A 20,049-nucleotide genomic window follows, 5' to 3' on the forward strand; every position below is an offset into this window, starting at 1 on the left:
AGTAATTGTATTATTTTTATATAAACTATCTATGACTATGATTATGTGTGATGCGAATAATTTGAATTTGAACATTCCAATCCTTTGGTTAATGGCCAAATACCTGTAAAACGAATTACATTCCCATAAACCTCAGTTGTAGACAGCTGCTAATGTTAGCACACTACCACACTAAGATGGACATGAAAAACTAAATCACTGACTGCCCCTTAATATCTAAAAAGTACAAATTAACTCACAAAGTGATTGAAGATGCAAAATGTTACCTGTAAAAATAAAGCTTGTAATTGGTGTAAACATAGAGATATGTGGGTAACTTAGGTTGAGCTTTAATAGGTTTGATTTGTACATTTGCAACAGTAAAGTGAGCAACAAAACCGTACAGTTGGCCCCAACTTGGCCAAATCAAAGGATAGTTTTCTTGGTATACATACATGAAATAATTCACAATCTACACTTTAAAGTACATGAAGATTACAGTCAATTTTTCTAAACTGAGACGCAGTCTCAAATTAAGCCACTAGATTACATCTTGTGTGTCATTACAATACACGCTAGTGTTCAGCAAGATGTGAACTGCATTTCCAAAGTTTCTTTACCGAAGGTTCATGCCACAAGGGGTTCAGGTCAACCAAACAGCAGAAAAGCTTTAAACAAAGAAGTGCTGCCACAATATGGGCTCACAGCTAGCCAAGCCTCACAAGGCAAGAGATGAGTTTGTACAGGAGAGGGGAAAAGTACCATTGCACAGTGGAGTAAAGACGCTTTTTAAATAACAGCTGTGGAAAGTAATCTTACTCTGAGCTATTTTGTTGAGCACAAACTTGTAACATTTCCAGCACCCTTCTACTGTCACTGCAAACCAGTCACCAAAAAAAAAAAAAAAAAAATGACGCCATATTTTCTTACTTCCCTCTGACGTATCTATCCATGCAGTTAGGCAAAATTCATCATTATACATACAGTATACTTTTAAAAAGATTTTAAATATTTTTCCTACTTTCATTTAAGAGCCTTACAAGTGTTTTTCTCCATTTTTTCCCATTTGTTCCAATTATTACTCAGGGTAACATTGAGTGTCTGAGTTCAGCAGATATGTATTGGAGCAATCTGAGACTTGATCATGTAAACACTTTACATCCTTTTAAATAGATCAAACTCCATACACTGAAGGCTAAGAGATGCATCTGAATGCTCTGAAAAACAGCTAGTTAGTGGACCTTGATTTAGGGTTATTTTGTGAGCTTTCAACCGCATCTCAAGGTCTTCATTATTGGAAATAGAAGTTTGGTTTAATGTTGTCACACTCAAAAATAACACTTAGTCCTTTCTGCACTGGCTCCCTGTAAGCTCTAGAATAAAATTTAAAATCCTTTTCCATACCTACAAGGCTCTAAATAGTCAGTCACCATCAAAGAGCTCAGAGTGCCCTTTCATCAAACCCCACGCTCCCAGAATGCAGGCTTACTTATGGTTCCTAAAATCTCCAAAAGTAGAATTGAAGCTAGGGCCTTCAACTATCAAGCTCTTCTCCCATGGAACCAACTTGCAGTCACTATCTGGGGGAAAGAGACCCTCTCTACGTTTAAGAGTAGGATTGAAACTTTACCCTTTGATAAAACTAATAGGGCTGGCTCAGGCTTGCCTTGGACCAGCCCCTCATTATGCTGCTAAAGGCCTAGACTGCCAGTGACTGCTATTATCCTATTACTGCTATTCTGTACATATACTAATACATACGAATACTAATCACATTTCATATACTATTTTCTTATTAGTCATATTTCTATAATTATACCTGCTATCATTATTATTCTCATTGCTGTGCGAATCGCTCTATCCTTCTCTAAACCCAACTGGTCTAGGCAGATGGTCACCCACCCAGAGCCAGATTCTGTTCAGGTTTCTACCTGTTAAAAGGACGTGTTTTTTTTTCCTTGTTGCCCTCGTCAAGTGTTTTTCTCACAGGGAAATTGGAACAGTTGGATTTATGTACAATGAAGAATTTGGTCTAGACCTGATACATATGGAGAGTGTCATGGGACACTTTTGATTTGGCATGATACAAATAAACTGAATTGGTTTCGGTTAGGACTCATTGGTGTAAAAAGAAGGATTGTGAATTTCTCTGAATTTCTCTTTTGATAAACTGATTTTGGCAGAAGCAAGTCACTAGCAAGTTGCTGCAGTGAAATGGAAATAGAAATCAAGGCTGTCCGTAACGTAGAAACAACAGATTCACAAACTAGCACCCAGTGTAATGTTCTACTGTACTGAACTGTACCTTATGGTAGTAAATAAAATTCCATATGTAAAAACACTGGTATGACCCTCAAAGGAAAGATGCCAAACATTGCTTATCGTAGGAGAGCAGTTATACAGTTTTGTTGAAGTCTTCTACACAGTACATACAGTAACCTCTCACGTAAAAGAGAAGCATGAACATCAGCACTAGGTTGAACCAGCTATGTGCAAGTTCACACATAGCCTTGTTTGAATGTAATTTCTAAGGACGGAGATTAAGGGGTTACATTAGTAAAAGCAGTTCCAATGCAGGCATGTTAGAACTTAAATTTTACACCTACCCCTTAATAGGTGTTGTCTTCCATAAAATACCAATTGGCATAGTGCATTGTTTTGAAAAGTGGGATAACTTGGAGGATGAGGAGTATATTATACTGGCTGATTGCATCAGCAACAAATTCTCTGTAATAGTACACAAACTACTCCTGTAACAGTCCTCAAACCAATATCTACATAGCTGTACACTATATTATAGGGTTAGAATGCTGGTAACTTGACTACATTTGACATCTACCCCTATTTTTGGCAAACAATTGTATAGAATTAGATAACTTCACAATTACAACCACAAATTTCTAACAGTTTGCAATTTCATTTAGATGAGGGTTTCACTACTCAATGTCACTGTTGTTATTTTGCATTTGCTTTATAGTTGGTTGTATAGTTATCACCAAATCATAATGCTTTGTCCTAGTGTACATGTCTTTTTGTTGTTTGGCAAAATATAAATATTAGTGGTGTTTTTAGCCATTAGCCTCTTCAGTATTGCATAGCAAAGTGAAAAAAGACAACTGGGCACAAGAGAAAGCATGATAATAAACACTGCATTAAGAATAGTGCTTTTCACTGATTGGCCACATGAAGTGAAAACGTAACTGTCTATGACAACAATTTGGGGAGTTTGGACTTAACACCAGAGTAGTTAAGATTAACCTTATGCCTCCATGGTGCAACCAAACGTCGACACAGCTTTAGACAAACAAACAAACTTGTTTAGTGTGGAGTTTGCACCATAAAGAAAGAGACAACTTAACATATAGCTGGTTCAGTGGGCCACAAGTACTTTCAAGCACACCAGTCTGCTTTCGCTGAAAACCTTTTGCAGAATTTATTGTTTTCACACACAGGAGAGCTGTGGGTACAATTATCTGCTGCATTTCTAGGGATCAGAGATCATCTGCCTTCATGTTGCACCCTCTGCCATACAGGGAAGGAGGAGGCAGCAAGCACTTGAGTAATGGTGCTTGAAGACTGCCCTTTTCCTTCTCTAAGATCCCATTCTTTGTTTCTATGGTCATTCAAGAACTGATTAGATTGAACTGAACTGAGCAGCGATTTTGGATAGACCAACCCGGCCACTGGCAAGGAATATAGATTACTTGTTACTTGTTAGATGATTTTATTGCACTTAGCCGAAGTTACAAGAAACCATGAATGAAATTAATGCTTCGGGATTATGACTTCCTACTCATGTGAAAATGGAAAGAAGATCACTGATTACAAATAACATGCAACTTCTGTTTTGTTGTAATTTATGGTCTGTCATGACTTGTGCATTTCCAAAATAAATTACTTTAATTCACCGACCATCTGATATCCTGATTTGTTAACCAAATTTTTTTCAAACATTTAAGGCTCTTAGAAAATCATCTACATTAAAAAGCTGTACAGTCATTTTAATGTAACCTTCAACAGTCTTCTAGAAACCACCTCCAACCATCTGCATATATTCCGATTTAGTCAAGTGGCTTTGTAGGGATAATGATATTCTATATATTTCTTCTTGTTAACAAGTCCCATGTACAGAGCGGGGAGAGAACACTTGTACAGCAAAACATACAAGGATACTCCTGACTCATCTCAGATAGTACAGGTGATAAGTGATGCAGGGAATTGGGGATAAGGTGTGATCAGTCAGACCAGAAATCAAAAACAAAACTCCAACTAAATGACACACAGAGTCTCTTATTTCTTGCTGCGTAGCCGTTTGGACTGTCGTGGCAGGTCTGAGCTCTTTCTGATACGTTTGAGTGATGACACCCCCTCACCCTCTGGCTCTCTGGCTAGAGATGTTGTGGCCATGCTGCCACTTGCCAACACAGTACCAGACGTGCTGGCAACAGTGGATGACACAGCAGCACCACTGGATGTGGAGGGGACAGCTGTGCTGGACCTGGGTTCCCCCATAGCAGCGGCACTACTGTCCATCAGTTCGCGGAGCTTGTGTTCCAGCTCAGCAAGGCGGGCGTTCTGCTCAGCAATCACCTGGGTCTGTTCAAGCAGCTTCTGCTCTTGGTCCTGGAGCTGCTTCTGCTGCTCCAGCTGCTTGACACGAATTTCCTGCATCTCCCTCCGTAGCACTGTCATAGACGCTCCATTCACCTTCACCTGCTGCTGCACCTTGGTCATCTCAGAGCGTGACGGTGTATTCTTAGCCAGCAGGGACATGGTGGTTAGAGAGGTAGATGGACCTGCCACTGAGGGAACAAGGCAGAGGGTCAGAGGTCTTCAGGATTTTACTTTTGCACAAAAATACAACAAAAGAACAAGCAAAAGTGAAAAAAGCAGCAGGACAAGATCTCTCTTTGGCATATATTGCGCATGACAAGTGAGCTTTGTTTGGAAGACAGCTGCTCTAAGGGAATAAGGGGACACAAATCATGGCAAAAAGTGAAGAACCAAGGGTGAAACGTTCAAATTTTTTGTTGTTCTTGTTTTGTCCAACCATTGAAAACCCAAAAGATATTAGAGAGATACAAAAACAAAGAAAAGCAGATTGAAGGTCTCATACTGGAGAATGAAAAAACACAATGTTTGGATTTTCTAGCTGATACATGACCAAAAAAATTTGATTTCTTTTGATCAACTGCCATATTTTAGGGGTTACGGTGCAAAGGTTATAAGGTTTGGGGTGAGGTTATTGAGTTCAGAATTCATGAGGGATGACTTTGTTAATGGCCAAGTAACTGTAGAATATGGTCATGCAGAGTAATGTATTAAGTGCTTTATAATGATTAAGAAAGAGCCAATATGCTACTACTATGCATGCTAATAAGCAGCTAGTTAATGGTGACTATGCGTAATATAAGAGAGCTTTTCTGAACTTCTTGTTGGAGGAGCAGCAGCTCTGTATGGAAACCGAAACATGGACTTTTGTAGGTCTGCCGCTCCGTGCTTTATTGAAACCTGGCTCAGAGAGCACACTGTGTTACATCTGTTCAGCTTTCAACACATAACGGAGCTTTCGGGGAAAACCAGGAAAGGCAGAATCTACTTCTACATTAATGAAGGTTGGTGTACAAATGTCACATTGTTGGAGTAATCATACAGCCCCCCATCAAGAGATCCTATCCATAAACTGTAAACTCTTTAATTCACTGTGGGAGTTCTTGTTTATTCTGGTCGGTGTTAACATTCAACCTCAGGCTTGCATTAGTAAGGCTTTACAGCATCTTGCTGACAAGGTGACTAACGTGGGGCAGAAACATCCAGACTTCAGCAGAGCAAATCTCATCCATTAACTGCCAAAGTACAGACAGCACATTAAGTGTCCCACAAGGGACAGTAATACACCAGACCACCGCTCCACGATATTTAAGGACACACATAACTCTTTCCTCCATGCAGCCTTGGGGTTTTCCAATCACTGTTTGATCCATCTTCTTCCATCACACAGACAGAAAATGAAATCTGCTAAGCCTGTAGGTAAGACTGTGAAAAGACAGACCACTGATACAAAGCTGGAAATACAGGCCTACTTTGATTTCACTGATTGGAATGTTTTTGAGGCTGCTGAAACAGATCTGGCTAAACTCACTATTTAGCACTGTGATGACCGTGACTTCTGCACATAACAACAATAAACCATGCCTCTCCAGTAAACTCAGGTAGCTTAGCCAGGCCAAGCAGGAGGTCTAAAGAAGCCTGGACAGAATCCTGTATAACTAAGCCAGAAACACACTGACACAGGAGATTAAAATAGCAAAGATGTGCTGCTGGAGGACAGCTTTTCAGCTAACACCAATTCATCAGTGTGGAGAAAACTGCAAGTCATTACCAACTATAGGTCTCTCAAAACCCTGCTCACTGTGCCAGCCTCCATCTGTCAATGAATAACAGACTTCCTGGAAGCAGTAGGTGAGGCTGGAAAAATCACATCCGGCAACATGACCATCAGCATCCGGCGTAGACTGCCACCTGGCTGCATGGGACTGCGTGTCCGATGTTGTAGTTTTCAGCACGGGGGCTCCACAGGGGACAGTGCTCTACCCCTTCCTCTTCACCCTTTAAACATCAGACTTCAGACTCAACACTGACAGCTGCCACATCCAAAAGTTCTCTGATGATACAGCCATTGTTGGACGTGTATCACAGGAGAACAAATTGGGTTACAGGGAGGTTGTAACCATCTTTGTCGACTGGTATGGACTGAACCACCTGCACATAAACGCCAGCAAGACGAAGGAGACTGTGATTGATTTCCAAAGGAATGTACCACAGACTACACGAGTGAACATCCAAGGCTTGGACATTGAGATTGTGGGGAATTACAAATACCTTGGTGTTCACCTCAAGAACAAACTGGACTGGACAAATAACACAGATGCCCTGTACAGGAGGGGCCAAAGTCATTTGCACCAGCTAAGAAGACTGAGGTCCTTTGGAGTATGTAGGACACTGTTAAAAACTCTGTGGTGGCATCTGCAGTTTTCTATGCAGTCGTCAGTTGGGGCTGTGGGAGCTCTGAGAGGGACAGAAAAAGACTTAAACTGGTCAGGAGAGCCGGCTCTGTCCTGGATTGCCCTCTGCACACCACTGAGGAGGTGGGTGAAAGGAGGATGTTAGCCAAGCCAACATAGATCATGGAGAACCCATTCAACCCCCTGCATGAGATGGTGGGGGGCTTAAGCAGCTCCTTCAGTAACAGGATGCTGCATCCAGTCTGTAAGAAAGAACGCTACTGCAGGTCTTTCATTCCGACAGCTGTCAGACTGTTTAACTCCAGCATCATGTAATGTAGCACTAGGTAGGGATGCTGTCTTTCTCAATTCCACATCATACCCACTTTTTGTTTGCACTACTGTTTTAAAGCTAATATATGCTCTCATGCTAATATCTGCTCAACTGTATTTTTATAAACTGCATATATTGTGCATATACATAAACACAGTATTTCTCAAGTGCAATACATGTCATGTCAGTAGTTAGTTTTTCTCATAAGACTACTATCAACAGTACTTCTCTACAGCAGTACAATTATTTAGCATTTACTATTTTTATAATCTGTAAAAACATACATAAACATAGTTGGTTTCTTTTTCTATTCTGTATCTTGTAAACTTTTATATTTTCACTTTTTGACCTCTTATGTCACTGTGCCTGCTTTTTGTAACATGTTGGCTATAACAACTTAATTTCCCCAGTGTGGGATCAATAAATGGCGTTCTACCAATTTGGAAGAATTTCGGTCCGCTGGCAAGACAGTCTTAAAATATACAGGAAAGCCCTCCGCAGTGCCAGGGCAGCCTATTACTCTGCACTAATAGAGGAAAATAAGAACAATCCCAGGTTTCTCTTCAGCACTGTAGCCAGGCTGACAGAGAGCCATAATTCTGTTGAACCATGTATTCCTTTAGCTCTGAACAGTAATGACTTCATGAGCTTCTTTAATGATAAAATTCTATTAGAGACAGAATTCATCGGCTCCTGCCGTCAACAGGTACTGTTTTGTCTTCAAACACAGAAACCGTAGAAACTGTTACTCAGCCTGTTGCAGTTTTAGACTGTTTTACTCCTGTTGACCTTCACCAACTAATTTCAATAATGTCATCATCAAAATTATCAACCTGTATTTTAGATCCAATCCGACTAAGCTGTTTACAGAAGTATTACCTCTAATTGACTCTTCAGTATTAGACATGATCAATCTGTCTTTATCAACAGGCTTATGTACCACAGTCCTGTGTTAAAGTAGCTGTGATAAAACCGCTACTGAAAAAGCCTACTCTTGATCCAGTGGTTTTAGCCAACTATAGACCGATATCCAACCTTCCCTTTCTCTCAAAAACTCTTGAGAAAGCAGTTGCCAATCAGCTGTGTGACTTTCTAAACAATAACAGTTTATTAGAGGATTTCCAGTCAGGATTTAGAGTACATCACTGCACAGAGACAGCACTGGTTAAAGTTACAAATGACCTTCTAATTGCATCTGATAAAGGATTTGTCTCTGTACTAGTCTTAATGGATCTTAGTGCTGCATTTGACACCACTGACCATGGCATCCTATTGCAGACACTGGAACACTTCATTGGCATTAAGGGAACTGCGCTAAGCTGGTTTAGATCCTACTTGTCAGATCGCTCTCAGTTTGTACGCGTTAATGACGACTCCTCTGTGCTCACTAAAGTCAGCTATGGAGTTCCGCAGGGTTCTGTGCTTGGACCAATTCTATTCACCTTATATATGCTTCCTTTAGGTAAGATTATCAGGAAGCACTCAATAAATTTTCATTGCTATGCAGATGATACCCAGCTATATTTATCAATGAAGCCGGAAGAAACCAGTCAGTTAACTAGACTACAAGCATGTCTTCATGACATAAAGACCTGGATGACCTGCAATTTTCTGATGCTAAACTCAGACAAAACTGAAGTTATAGTAGTAGGCCCTAAATATCTTAGAAAGTCACTTTCTGATGACATAGCAGCTATGGATGGCATTGCGCTGGCCTCCAGCACCACTGTCAAGAATTTGGGAGTTATCTTTGACCAAGACATGTCCTTTCACTCCCATGTAAAACAAATTTCAAGGACTGCCTTTTTTCACCTACGTAATATCGCAAAAATCAGGCATATTTTGTCTCAAAATGATGCAGAAAAACTAGTCCATGCATTCGTAACTTCCAGGCTGGATTATTGCAATTCTTTACTATCAGGCTGCCCAAATTCGTTGCTGAATATTCTCCAGTTGCTCCAGAATGCTGCAGCACGTGTTCTGACAAAAACCAGGAAGAGAGATTATATTTTTCCAATACTCGCCACTCTGCACTGGCTCCCTGTTAAGTTTAGAATAGAGTTTAAAATTCTCCTCCTTACTCACAAAGCCATAAATGGCCAGGCACCTTCTTCTTAAAGAGCTCATAGTACCTTATTGCCCCACTCGAACACTGCGTTCCCAGAATGCAAGTCTATTTATGGTAAGTCTCAAAAAGCAGAACAGGAGTCAGAGCTTTTAGCTATCAAGCTCCTCTCCTGTGGAACCATCTTCCAGTCTTTGTCCGGGAGGCAGACACTGTCTCTACATTTAAGAGTAGGCTTAAAACTTTCCTTTTTAATAAAGCTTATAGTTAGGGCTGGCTCAGGCTTGTCCTGGACCAGCCCCTAGTTATGCTGCTATAGGATTACACTGTCGGGGGACCTTCAAAGATGCACCGAGCTCCTCTGTCCTTCTGTCCCTTTCCATCTGCACGCTTTCATGTCCTACCACGGCGTGTTACTAACTTAGCTCCTTCCCCAGAGTCTCTGTGCTTTGTCGTCTTGCGGGTTACACAGTGGCTGAATCTGGATTGTGGATTGCAGCTGCGTCTCCTGCCTTGGCCCTGCCTGACATCCACTGCAACTGCTACTACTGTTATTACATCCACTGTCACTGTTACCGTGACTGCATGTCTGTCTCTCTCTCTCTGACTGCATGTCTGTCTGTCTGTCTGTCTGTCTGTCTGTCTGTCTGTCTGTCTGTCTGTCTGTCTGTCTGTCTGTCTGTCTGTCTGTCACCCAATAAAGCAGATGGCCACCCACCCAAAGCTTGGTTCTGCCTGAGGCTTTTGCCTGTTAAAAAGAAGTTTTTCCTCACCACAGTTGCCAAGTGCTTGCTCATGAGGGAATTTTTGAGTCTCTGCAGATAAAAAGGGTTTGGTCTGTACCAGCGCTATATGGAAAGTGTCCTGAGACAACTTCTGTTGCGATTTGGCACTATATAAATAAAACTGAATTGAATTTGAATAAAGTTATTCATCAGATTAAATGAGTCTGCCTTTCTTAAATTAAATTAAGTTTACTTTGTTCTCAGTTTTGTTGACATAATTACACATACTTTCACTTATACTTAATTCTTTTACTGCACTGCCACTTACTACCTGTTGCACATGTCACCTGTTTACATACTGTGTTGCAGATGTTTTTTTATGGTTTCATAGAAATTGCACTACCTGCACCTACCTCATACTGACTTCATGGCACTTGCACGACTTACATGTATTTATATTTCTTGGGGATATTATGACTATTTGCACTTCTGGTTAGATGCTTAATTGCATTTCATTGTCTCTGTGTTGCACTCTGACACAAAAGGCTACTGTACCACAGCATGCACAGACTGAGTTGCTCCAGTGAGTGAAAGGAACTGTGTTTCAAAACTAAGGCTTATCACTTTAATCACTGAATTTCAATGTACACAGGAATTTGACTTGGTGATACAGTATGGTACATGTACTTTACACTGTAATATTTTGATTGGGTTTACCTTGAATCAGTGGAATAATACAGTTGCAATGTTACTTTGACATTACTTGTGTAGTCTTTGCTTGCGTTATTCATGTTTTTCATATAAAGTTGAATCTAATCTAATCCAACCTTATTTAATTTGTATAAAATAAAATAAAATAAAATAAAATAAAATAATAATATAGGCTGCTGTACATCCAAATTTTGGATGTCCTTGGATTTGTTATATCGGAGCGATATATGAAGATGTAATCTACTACAATCATGGAAATGAAAAGACAGAAATAGAAAAAAAATCAAGTGAAATTTCAGCTCTGTAACCACGATGCATAACTGATAACTTTACAAATGAACACTAGCACTCTCCCTTATTATTAGTAGCTCTAGTTAGCATCTTGAGTTTTTTTGTTATCTCTAGTATTGTGGTCGCATTTTTCTGTGTGTGAAACCCCAAATCCTTGACGAGTTACAGAAGAGATGGCAAGGATACAGAGCTGCTGCCATATGAACAGCGAGGAGTAGGCATTTCTTCCATCGTTTGTTATGGGGAATGCGAGGTCCCTGGTGAATAAGAACGCCTCTGGCTTTTACACAGTATGGGCTGACACAGATTGCAGAAAAAGTGGTAAGAAAAAAGAAGGGGGTTTTCAGTGTTTTCCCAACAACAGATGGTGCAATTCTGGACCTGGGCATTTCAGTAGCCCAGGCTGTTAGCAGTGAGTCTGCATCCAATATCATCAGCCAAGACAGTTCAAATGTGCCATTGTTGCTGCTGTTTACATCCTGCTGTCAGCTGATACAGCATGGGATGTCATCAACTCAGTTACTGCCTGACTATTAACGCTTTCATGAAGATTTCGGGAGATTTTTTTTTACCACACTTCCATCTACCATTCCAATTTTTCAGCAATTATGTAAACTGCTCCACCACATCATAACCTGGTACTTGTCACCCCCACATACACACCCATTGTACAGAAGTGGCTGGTGGTTGATGTCATCTCCATAGATATGACATCAACTTCATGATTAGCTGGAGTCATCCATCAATCCATCCATTATCTTCCGCTTATCCGGGGCCGGGTTGCGGGGGGAGCAGTCTGAGCAGGGACGCCCAGACTTCCCTCTCCCCGGACACTTCCTCCAACTCTTCCGGGGGGATCCCGAGGCGTTCCCAGGCCAGCCGAGTGACGTAGTCACCCCAGCGTGTCCTGGGTCTTCCCCGGGGCCTCCTCCCGGTGGGACATGCCTGGAACACCTCCCTAGGGAGGCGTCCAGGGGGCATCCGATAGAGATGCCCGAGCCACCTCAGCTGACTCCTCTCGATGCGGAGGAGCAGCGACTCTACTCTGAGCTCCTCCCGGGTGACAGAGCTCCTCACCCTATCTCTAAGGGAGCGCTCCGCCACCCTGCGGAGGAAACTCATTTCAGCCGCTTGTATCCGGGACCTCGTTCTTTCGGTCATGACCCAAAGTTCATGACCATAGGTGAGGGTAGGAACGTAGATTGACCGGTAAATCGAGAGCTTCGCCTTTCGGCTCAGCTCCTTCTTTACCACGACAGACCGATACAGCGACCGCATTACTGCAGCCGCTGCACCGATCCGCCTGTCAATCTCACGTTCCATCCTTCCCTCACTCGTGAACAGGATCCCAAGATACTTAAACTCCTCCACTTGAGGCAGGAACTCTCCTCCAACCTGAAGGGAGCAAGCCACCTTTTTCCGGTCGAGAACCATGGCCTCGGACTTGGAGGTGCTAACTCTCATCCCAGCTGCTTCACACTCGGCTGCGAACCGCCCCAGCGCATGCTGAAGGTCCCGGCTCGAGGAAGCCAACAAGACAACATCATCCGCGAAAAGCAGAGACGAAATCTGCCGGCCCCCGAACTGAACCCCCTCCGGCCCCTGGCTGCGCCTAGAAATCCTGTCCATAAAAATGATGAACAGAACCAGTGACATAGGGCAGCCCTGCCGGAGTCCAACATGCACTGGGAACAGGTCCGACTTACTGCCGGCAATGCGGACCAAGCTCCTGCTCCGGTTGTACAGGGACTGTACAGCCCTCAACAGAGGGCCTCCAACCCCATACTCCCGGAGCACCTCCCACAGAATGACGCGAGGGACACGGTCGAATGCCTTCTCCAAGTCCACGAAGCACATGTGGACTGTTTGGGCAAACTCCCATGAACCCTCAAGCACCCTGCGGAGGGTATAGAGCTGGTCCAGTGTTCCACGGCCAGGACGAAAACCGCATTGTTCCTCTTGAATCCGGGGTTCGACTATCGGCCGGATTCTCCTCTCCAGTACCCTGGAATAGACTTTACCAGGGAGGCTGAGGAGTGTGATCCCCCGATAGTTGGAACACACCCTCCGGTCCCCCTTTTTAAAAAGAGGGACCACCACCCCAGTCTGCCAGTCCAGAGGCACTGTCCCCGTCTGCCACGCGATGCTGCAGAGGCGTGTCAACCAAGACAGTCCTACAACATCCAGAGACTTGAGGTACTCAGGGCGGATCTCATCCACCCCCGGTGCTTTGCCACCGAGGAGCTTGCGAACTGCCTCAGTGACTTCAGCCCTGGTGATGAATGAATCGACCTCCAAGTCCCCAGTCTCTGCTTCCTCTACGGAAGACATGACAGAGGGATTGAGGAGATCCTCGAAGTATTCCTTCCACCGCCCGACAATATCCCCAGTCGAGGTCAACAGCTCCCCACCTCCACTGTAAACAGTGTTGACAGAAAGCTGCTTCCCCCTCCTGAGGCGCCGAACGGTTTGCCAGAATTTCCTCGAGGCCAACCGGTAGTCCTCCTCCATGGCCTCCCCGAACTCCTCCCAGACCCGAGTTTTTGCTTCTACAACCGCCTGAGCTGCCGCACGCTTGGTCTGCCGGTACCCATCAGCTGCCTCAGGAGTCCTATGAGCCAACCAGGCCCGATAGGACTCCTTCTTCAGCTTGACGGCATCCCTTACTTCCGGTGTCCACCACCGGGTTCGGGGGTTGCCGCCACGACAGGCACCGCCGACTTTACGGCCACAGCTATGGACGGCTGCATTAGCTGGAGTCATGCATAACAGAATACATCAACTTCTGTGTTGATAACATCATACCCACCACGAGAGCCAGATGGTACCCTGAAACAAGCCCTGGATCACCAGTGACCTGAATGAGCTGCTGAATGGGAAGAAGAGAGCCTTCAGGGATGGGACAGAGGAGTGTGCAGAAGGAGCTGAAAGTGAAACTGAGGGATAGCAAGGAAACATTGTTGAGAGAATGGATGTTTATGCAATTGTTGTTTAATCCTCTGGATTCTAAAGGCCCCTACACATGATCAGCGGTAAAAACGCTTTGCGCCGGCTGTCCCATTGTTTCCCTATGGAGAGAGCGCTGGCGCCCGACTAAGTGGCGCCGCTACCCTCGGCGTGGCGCACCGCTTGGATCTACCGCTTACCGCTGCACTCAAAGTTCAAATTACTTGAACTTTGACCTTGTTTGCCGCTGACCTTTCAAAGCGCAACCAATACGATAACAGCTCCAGGCAGCGTTTACGAACTTTTGGGTTTAAGATCAAAAGATGAGTATGAGACAAGAGTTCGGAATTTCAGTTTTTGTTTTCTGGAAGTTACATCTAGATGTGTTAAACAACTCAGGGCATACCACCTTTTGAACCCACTTATTTTTCAAGTGAGCAAAACTATTGGAACATGTGACTGACAGGTGTTTCTTGTTGCCCAGGTGTTGCCTTTTAGGTTGATTCATCAAACATTAAATAGCTCTGCATGACTAGTCAGCTTTTAGACTAGCCTATAAAGAGTACATTTCTTGTTAAAGAGGGTAAACCAACATGAAGACCAGAGGGTTGTCTATGGGAGAAAAGGAAGCCATTTTGAAGGTAAGAAAAGAAAATCGATAAGAGCCATTGGACAAGCATGAGGCATAGCAACCACAACAATTTGGAATGTCCTGAAAAAGAAAGAAACCACTGGTGTACTGAGCAACAGACATCGAACAGGTCGGCCAGGGAAAACAATAGTAGTTGATGACAGAAAAATTGTGGGAGCTATGAAGAAGACACCAAAAACATTAGTAAGTGACATCACCAACAACCTCCAGAGTGCAGGGGTGAAGGTATCCCAATCCACTGTTAGAGGACTCCATGACAATAAATATAGAGGCCACACCACAAGATGCAAACCACTCATCAGCAGTAAGGATTGGAAAGCCAGATTGGAATTTGCAAAGTACAGAGATGAGCCGAAAAACTTCTGGAACACAATCTTATGGACTGATGAGACCAAGTTTAATCTCTACCAAAATGATGGGGAAAGCCAAAGTGTGGACAAAGAAAGGAACTGCTCTTGACCCGAAGCATACAAGCTCATCTGTGAAGCATGTAGGAGGTAATGCATGGCTTGGATTCTGAAGTGTACAGAAACATTGTGTCTGCCAATTTACGGAGAAATACATCCAACCTAATCGGGAGGAGGTTTATCATGCAGCAGGACAATGACCCAAAGCACACTGCAACCAAAACAAAGGATTTCATCAGGGGTAAAAAGTGGAAAGTTTTAAACTGGCCAAGTCAGTCACCTGACCTTAACCAATTGAACATGCATTCCACCTCCTAAAGAGGAGACTGATGGGAGAAACTCCCTGAAACAAACAAGAATTGAAAGAAGCTGTGGTAAAAGCCTGGAATAGCATCACAAGTGAAGAATGCAACCGTTTGGTGATGTCGATCGGTCACAGGCTTGAGGCAGTTATTGCAAGCAAGGGTTTGGCTACCAAACATTAATGTTAATTTACCTTAAGATTTTTTGTGGCTTTACTTTTGCTCACCTAAAAATGTTGTGGTCTAATACAAACAGTGATGTATGCTAAGTTGTTTAATACATCTACATGTAAATACCAGCAAATAAAAGCTGAAATTCTGAACTGCTGTCTCATATTCATCTTTTGATCTTAAACCCAAAAGTTCGTAAACGCTGCCTGGAGCTGTTATCGTATTGGTTGCGCTTTGAAAGGTTTTAGTAGTTACTCAATGTTATGAGTATCGAACAAAGTGAAAGATACAGTGCTGTGAAAAAGTATTTGCCCCCGTCTAGATTTCTTATTTTTTTGCATATTTGTCACACTTAAATGTGTCAGATCATCACACAAATTTTAATATTAGACAAACATAACCCGAGTAAATACAAAATGCAGTTTTTAAATGATGATTTTATTTATTAAGGAAAAAAAAGCTATCCAAACCTACATGACCCTATGTGAAAAAGTAATTGCCCCCTGAACCTAATAAGTGGTTGTGCCACCCATAGCAGCAATAACTGCAATCAAGCGTTTGCGGTAATTGGCAATGAGTCTTTCACATTGCCGTGGAGGAATTTTGGCCCACTCTTCTTCACAGAATTGTTTTAACTCGGCCACACTGGAGGATTTTCGGGCATGAACTGCCCGTTTAAGGTCACAGCACAGCATTTCAATTGGATTTAAGTCCGGACTTTGACTCAGCCACTCCAAAACCTTCTTTTTTTTTTTTAAGCCATTCAGAGGTGGACTTGCTGGTGTGTTTCAGGTTGTTGTCCTGTTGCATAACCCAAGTGCGCTTCAGCTTGAGGTCACTAACTGATGGCCGAACTTTCTCCTTCAAGATTTTCTGGTAGACAGCAGAATTCATGGTTCCATCAATCACAGCAACTCGTCCAGGTCCTGAAGCAGCAAAGCAGCCCCAGACCATCACACTAGCGCCACCATGTTTGACTGCTGGTATGATGTTCTTTTTATCAAATGCTGTGTTCTTTTTACACCAGAACCAAAAAGTTCAACTTTTGTCACGTCAGTCCACAGAATATTTTTCCAAAAGTCTTGGGGATCATCAAGATGTTTCTTGGCAAATGTGAGATGAGCCTTTGTGTTCTTTTTGGTCAGTTGTGGTTTTCACCTTCGAACTCTCCCATGGATGCCATTTTTGCCCAGTCTCTTTCTTATTGTTGAATCATGAACACTGACCTTAACAGAGGCAAGTGAGGTGTGCAGTTTTTAGATGTTGTTCGGGGTTCTTTTGTGACCTCCTAGATGAGCCATAGTTGCGCTCTTGGAGTAATTTGGTAGGCCAACCACTCCTGGGAAGGTTCACCACTGTTCCCAGTTTTCTCCATTTGTGGATAATGGCTCTGACTGTGGTTCGCTGTCCTAAAGCCTTAGAAATGGCTTTGTAACCCTTTCCAGACTGATAGATTTCAATTTCTTTGTTTCTCATTTGTTCTTGAATTTCTTTAGATCATGGCATGATGTGTTTCTGTTCGAGATCTCACATCCTACTTCACTTTCTCAGACAGGTTCTATATAAGTGATTTCTTAATTGAACAGGTCTGGCAGTAATCAGGCCTGGGTGTGGTCAGTGAAATTGCAAATACTTTTTCACAGCATTGTACATCATTTTGAATCTTGTTATTCAGCTATGGTCATTATCCCCTTTATGGTCCTTACACTGATCTATATTTTACTCATTGCATAATTTAATCATTTACTCATTAATTTGATAATTTTCCTTTTCTTGATAGTGTTAATTTAAAAGTACATGATAAGTTTTTTGTTGGTTATGGATGGTTGGCTCACATAAAAACAACAACAACTTGTCTGCTCTGGAAAGTCCCTAACAAAAAAAAAAAATCAACCACCCCCATAAGGGGTGGCAGAGCTTTTCCAGAAACGAAATCGGGATGTCTCGATCACGTTTTTTTGCCCCTGAGCCTGAGTCGGAGTCATTTGATTTTGAGTATCTGCTGATACTGAGTCCCAATTCAATACTTCTATAAAACATTATGAAACGAACTAAGAGCAAAGAGTAAGATCCAGGATGTCCCTTTTTTTTTGTTACCAATGGCTCTTATATTAACATGTAACACTTGTGCACAATTGTGCATGCATGCAGTGCAGTGTATTGTAAGCTTCTATGAGGTAGCTTGAATTACAGTCTCAAGTCAGAATAGAACACAGAAATAAAACAAAATTTTCTTCACATTAGGAATAGTGCAACATAACGTGAGGGATAATGCCTGACGAGGTGTCCATTATCAGAAATGAATGGACGACGCTTTCATTTCTGATAATGGACACCTCCAAGGGCATTATCCCGCTTATACCATGGTCACTTACGAAAGAAATAAATATTAAATCAATTATTAATACGTTAATGTTGTTTTTTACCGTTAAAATCGTACGTTTTTCAGAAGAAGCAGCTGAGTGGACTATTTAATATCTCTCGTTGTGATGCGTTGCCAAGGTAACTGGCTCTGGCCACAGAACCTGCAGCTCGGTTGGCTGCAGCTGTTTTATTAGACCTAATCAGTGGAGGGAAGTGAGATGATTGCTTATTTAGAACCATCAGGCTATTTGACCGGAACTTTTTACAGGTGTCCACAACACTTTTTAACGGATAGCCTAAGGCCAGTATTGTGCTTTTTGGAACTGCACTCCTAACTCGTATTCTCAGTGCAGTGTATTGTAAACTGCAGTGCAGTGTATTGAGGTGTCGTATCAAGTTTGTGGTGTTAAAAGCAGCTTTGTCGGCTTAATATTGAAAAAAGTCGATGCCAGGAACCTCTCTCCGAATTACCCTTCCAAGAATACTCTCCAAAAAATATCAAAATAGGAGAATGGACTATGTTCACTATGTTCAATTAGAAATTTTACACCCTCTCAATTTGATACGGGTTTCAGAAGATGGTCAGTATATGGACTGAAATACATACACCAATTGTGTGATGAAGGTATTCTAAAATCATTTGAACAATCAAAGAAGGATTTCCTTCTCCCTAATACAGATGTCTTCAGATACCTACAATTGAGGGATTTCCTAACAAAACAAAAAGATTGGAACATGATTTTAAACCCCACAGGGGTAGAAAACTTTTCCATAAAAACACAATCTGGAAATGATGTAGTGAAGATAATGTCTCAATTATATCAGAAATTCCAAGCTATGAACCCAATGACCGAAAACCACATTAGAGAAAAATGGGAGAAGGAGATGCAACAGAGAATATCGAAAGAGGATTGGAGCGACATATGCTCCAAAGCACATTTGGTAACTAGTTCAAATATGTGGAGGGAATTTAAAAGGAAAGTTATAGCCAGATACTTTCGAACTCCTCAAATAATAGCAAAGATGGGCTCAACACACACTAATAAGTGTTGGAGAAATTGTGGAGCCCACATAGGGAATCACCTACACATATTCTGGTCATGCCCCGTATTAAAAGTATTCTGGGATGAGATATTTCAGGCACTTACAAAGGTGTTTCATGTAAATATTACCCAAGACCCACGATTTGTCCAATTAGGGCTAAAACCCCCAAAATATCCAGAGAAGAGCTGCAAGTTATCTATTACAGATCCTACTAACTGCTGCACTGAAATGTATAACAATTAACTGGCTGAAACCCGAACCACCAACTTAAAATCAGTGGATTCGGAGAATCAGGGATATCTATGAGATGGAACATATAACTTACCTCCTAAGGTCACAAAAGAATACATTTGATAAAAGATGGAGTCCTGTAATGAATTTATTAATGCAGCGAATTCCCCAACTCACTAGATTGTTAGTGATGTAGACACACACCCTTCTTATTGACCAAAAAAGGAATTATCATCCCCCCATTTTTTTTCTCTTTTTCTCTTCTTCTTTTCTGAAGTGTACAGAAACATTTTGTCTGGTTTTTATTTTCTTTTTGCTTCCCTTGCTGATATTTTGTGTCATTATCATGTTGTTATTGTATGGTTTTCTCAAGCTTTAATTAATTTTGACACAATACGGATTGAGATGTATAATGTTGTCACTGCGAATAAAATTAAAAATAAAAAGTTCAAAAAAAAAAAAGCAGCTTTGTCCTTCCCACCTCTCGAGATCCCGAGCTTCAAAACAAACTGCTGCTTGCTGCCGTGTTCCGCGCATGCGCTGTTCAGTGGTGTCTGTCACAGACACAGACCCAGCCTGTAGACGTTGGTAGTTAATAAATATACTATTTTATTCTCATTTATTTTTAATCACTGTCCCATATATTGTAAATGTAATTAAAAATAACAATAAATATACATATGTATATATATTATTTATCCAACACCTTATTGGGACATAACGTCCGATCCGATCAAGACTGCAGTCACGCGATCAGACCTGATTTCCGATCACGTGATCGGATCGGGACAACCCTAAAACAAAGCAAAGTGTTCTCCTTCAA

The 20,049-nt window shown here is 42.1% G+C and overlaps 1 protein-coding gene across 1 annotated transcript in view; it reads right to left on the minus strand.

Moving 5' to 3' along the window:
* Nucleotides 1-313: 313 nt before the first annotated feature.
* Nucleotides 314-20,049, minus strand: part of fbxo28 (F-box protein 28) — a 39,785-nt gene continuing 20,049 nt past the window's right edge. The window contains exon 5 of the mRNA XM_070978064.1: nucleotides 314-4,781. Coding sequence (XP_070834165.1) covers nucleotides 4,270-4,781 — 512 coding nt within the window. The 3' untranslated portion in view covers nucleotides 314-4,269. The remainder of the gene's footprint in view (nucleotides 4,782-20,049) is intronic.

This window comes from Chaetodon trifascialis, chromosome 13, assembly GCF_039877785.1.
Source record: "Chaetodon trifascialis isolate fChaTrf1 chromosome 13, fChaTrf1.hap1, whole genome shotgun sequence".
NCBI classification, from domain to species: Eukaryota; Metazoa; Chordata; class Actinopteri; order Chaetodontiformes; family Chaetodontidae; genus Chaetodon; species Chaetodon trifascialis.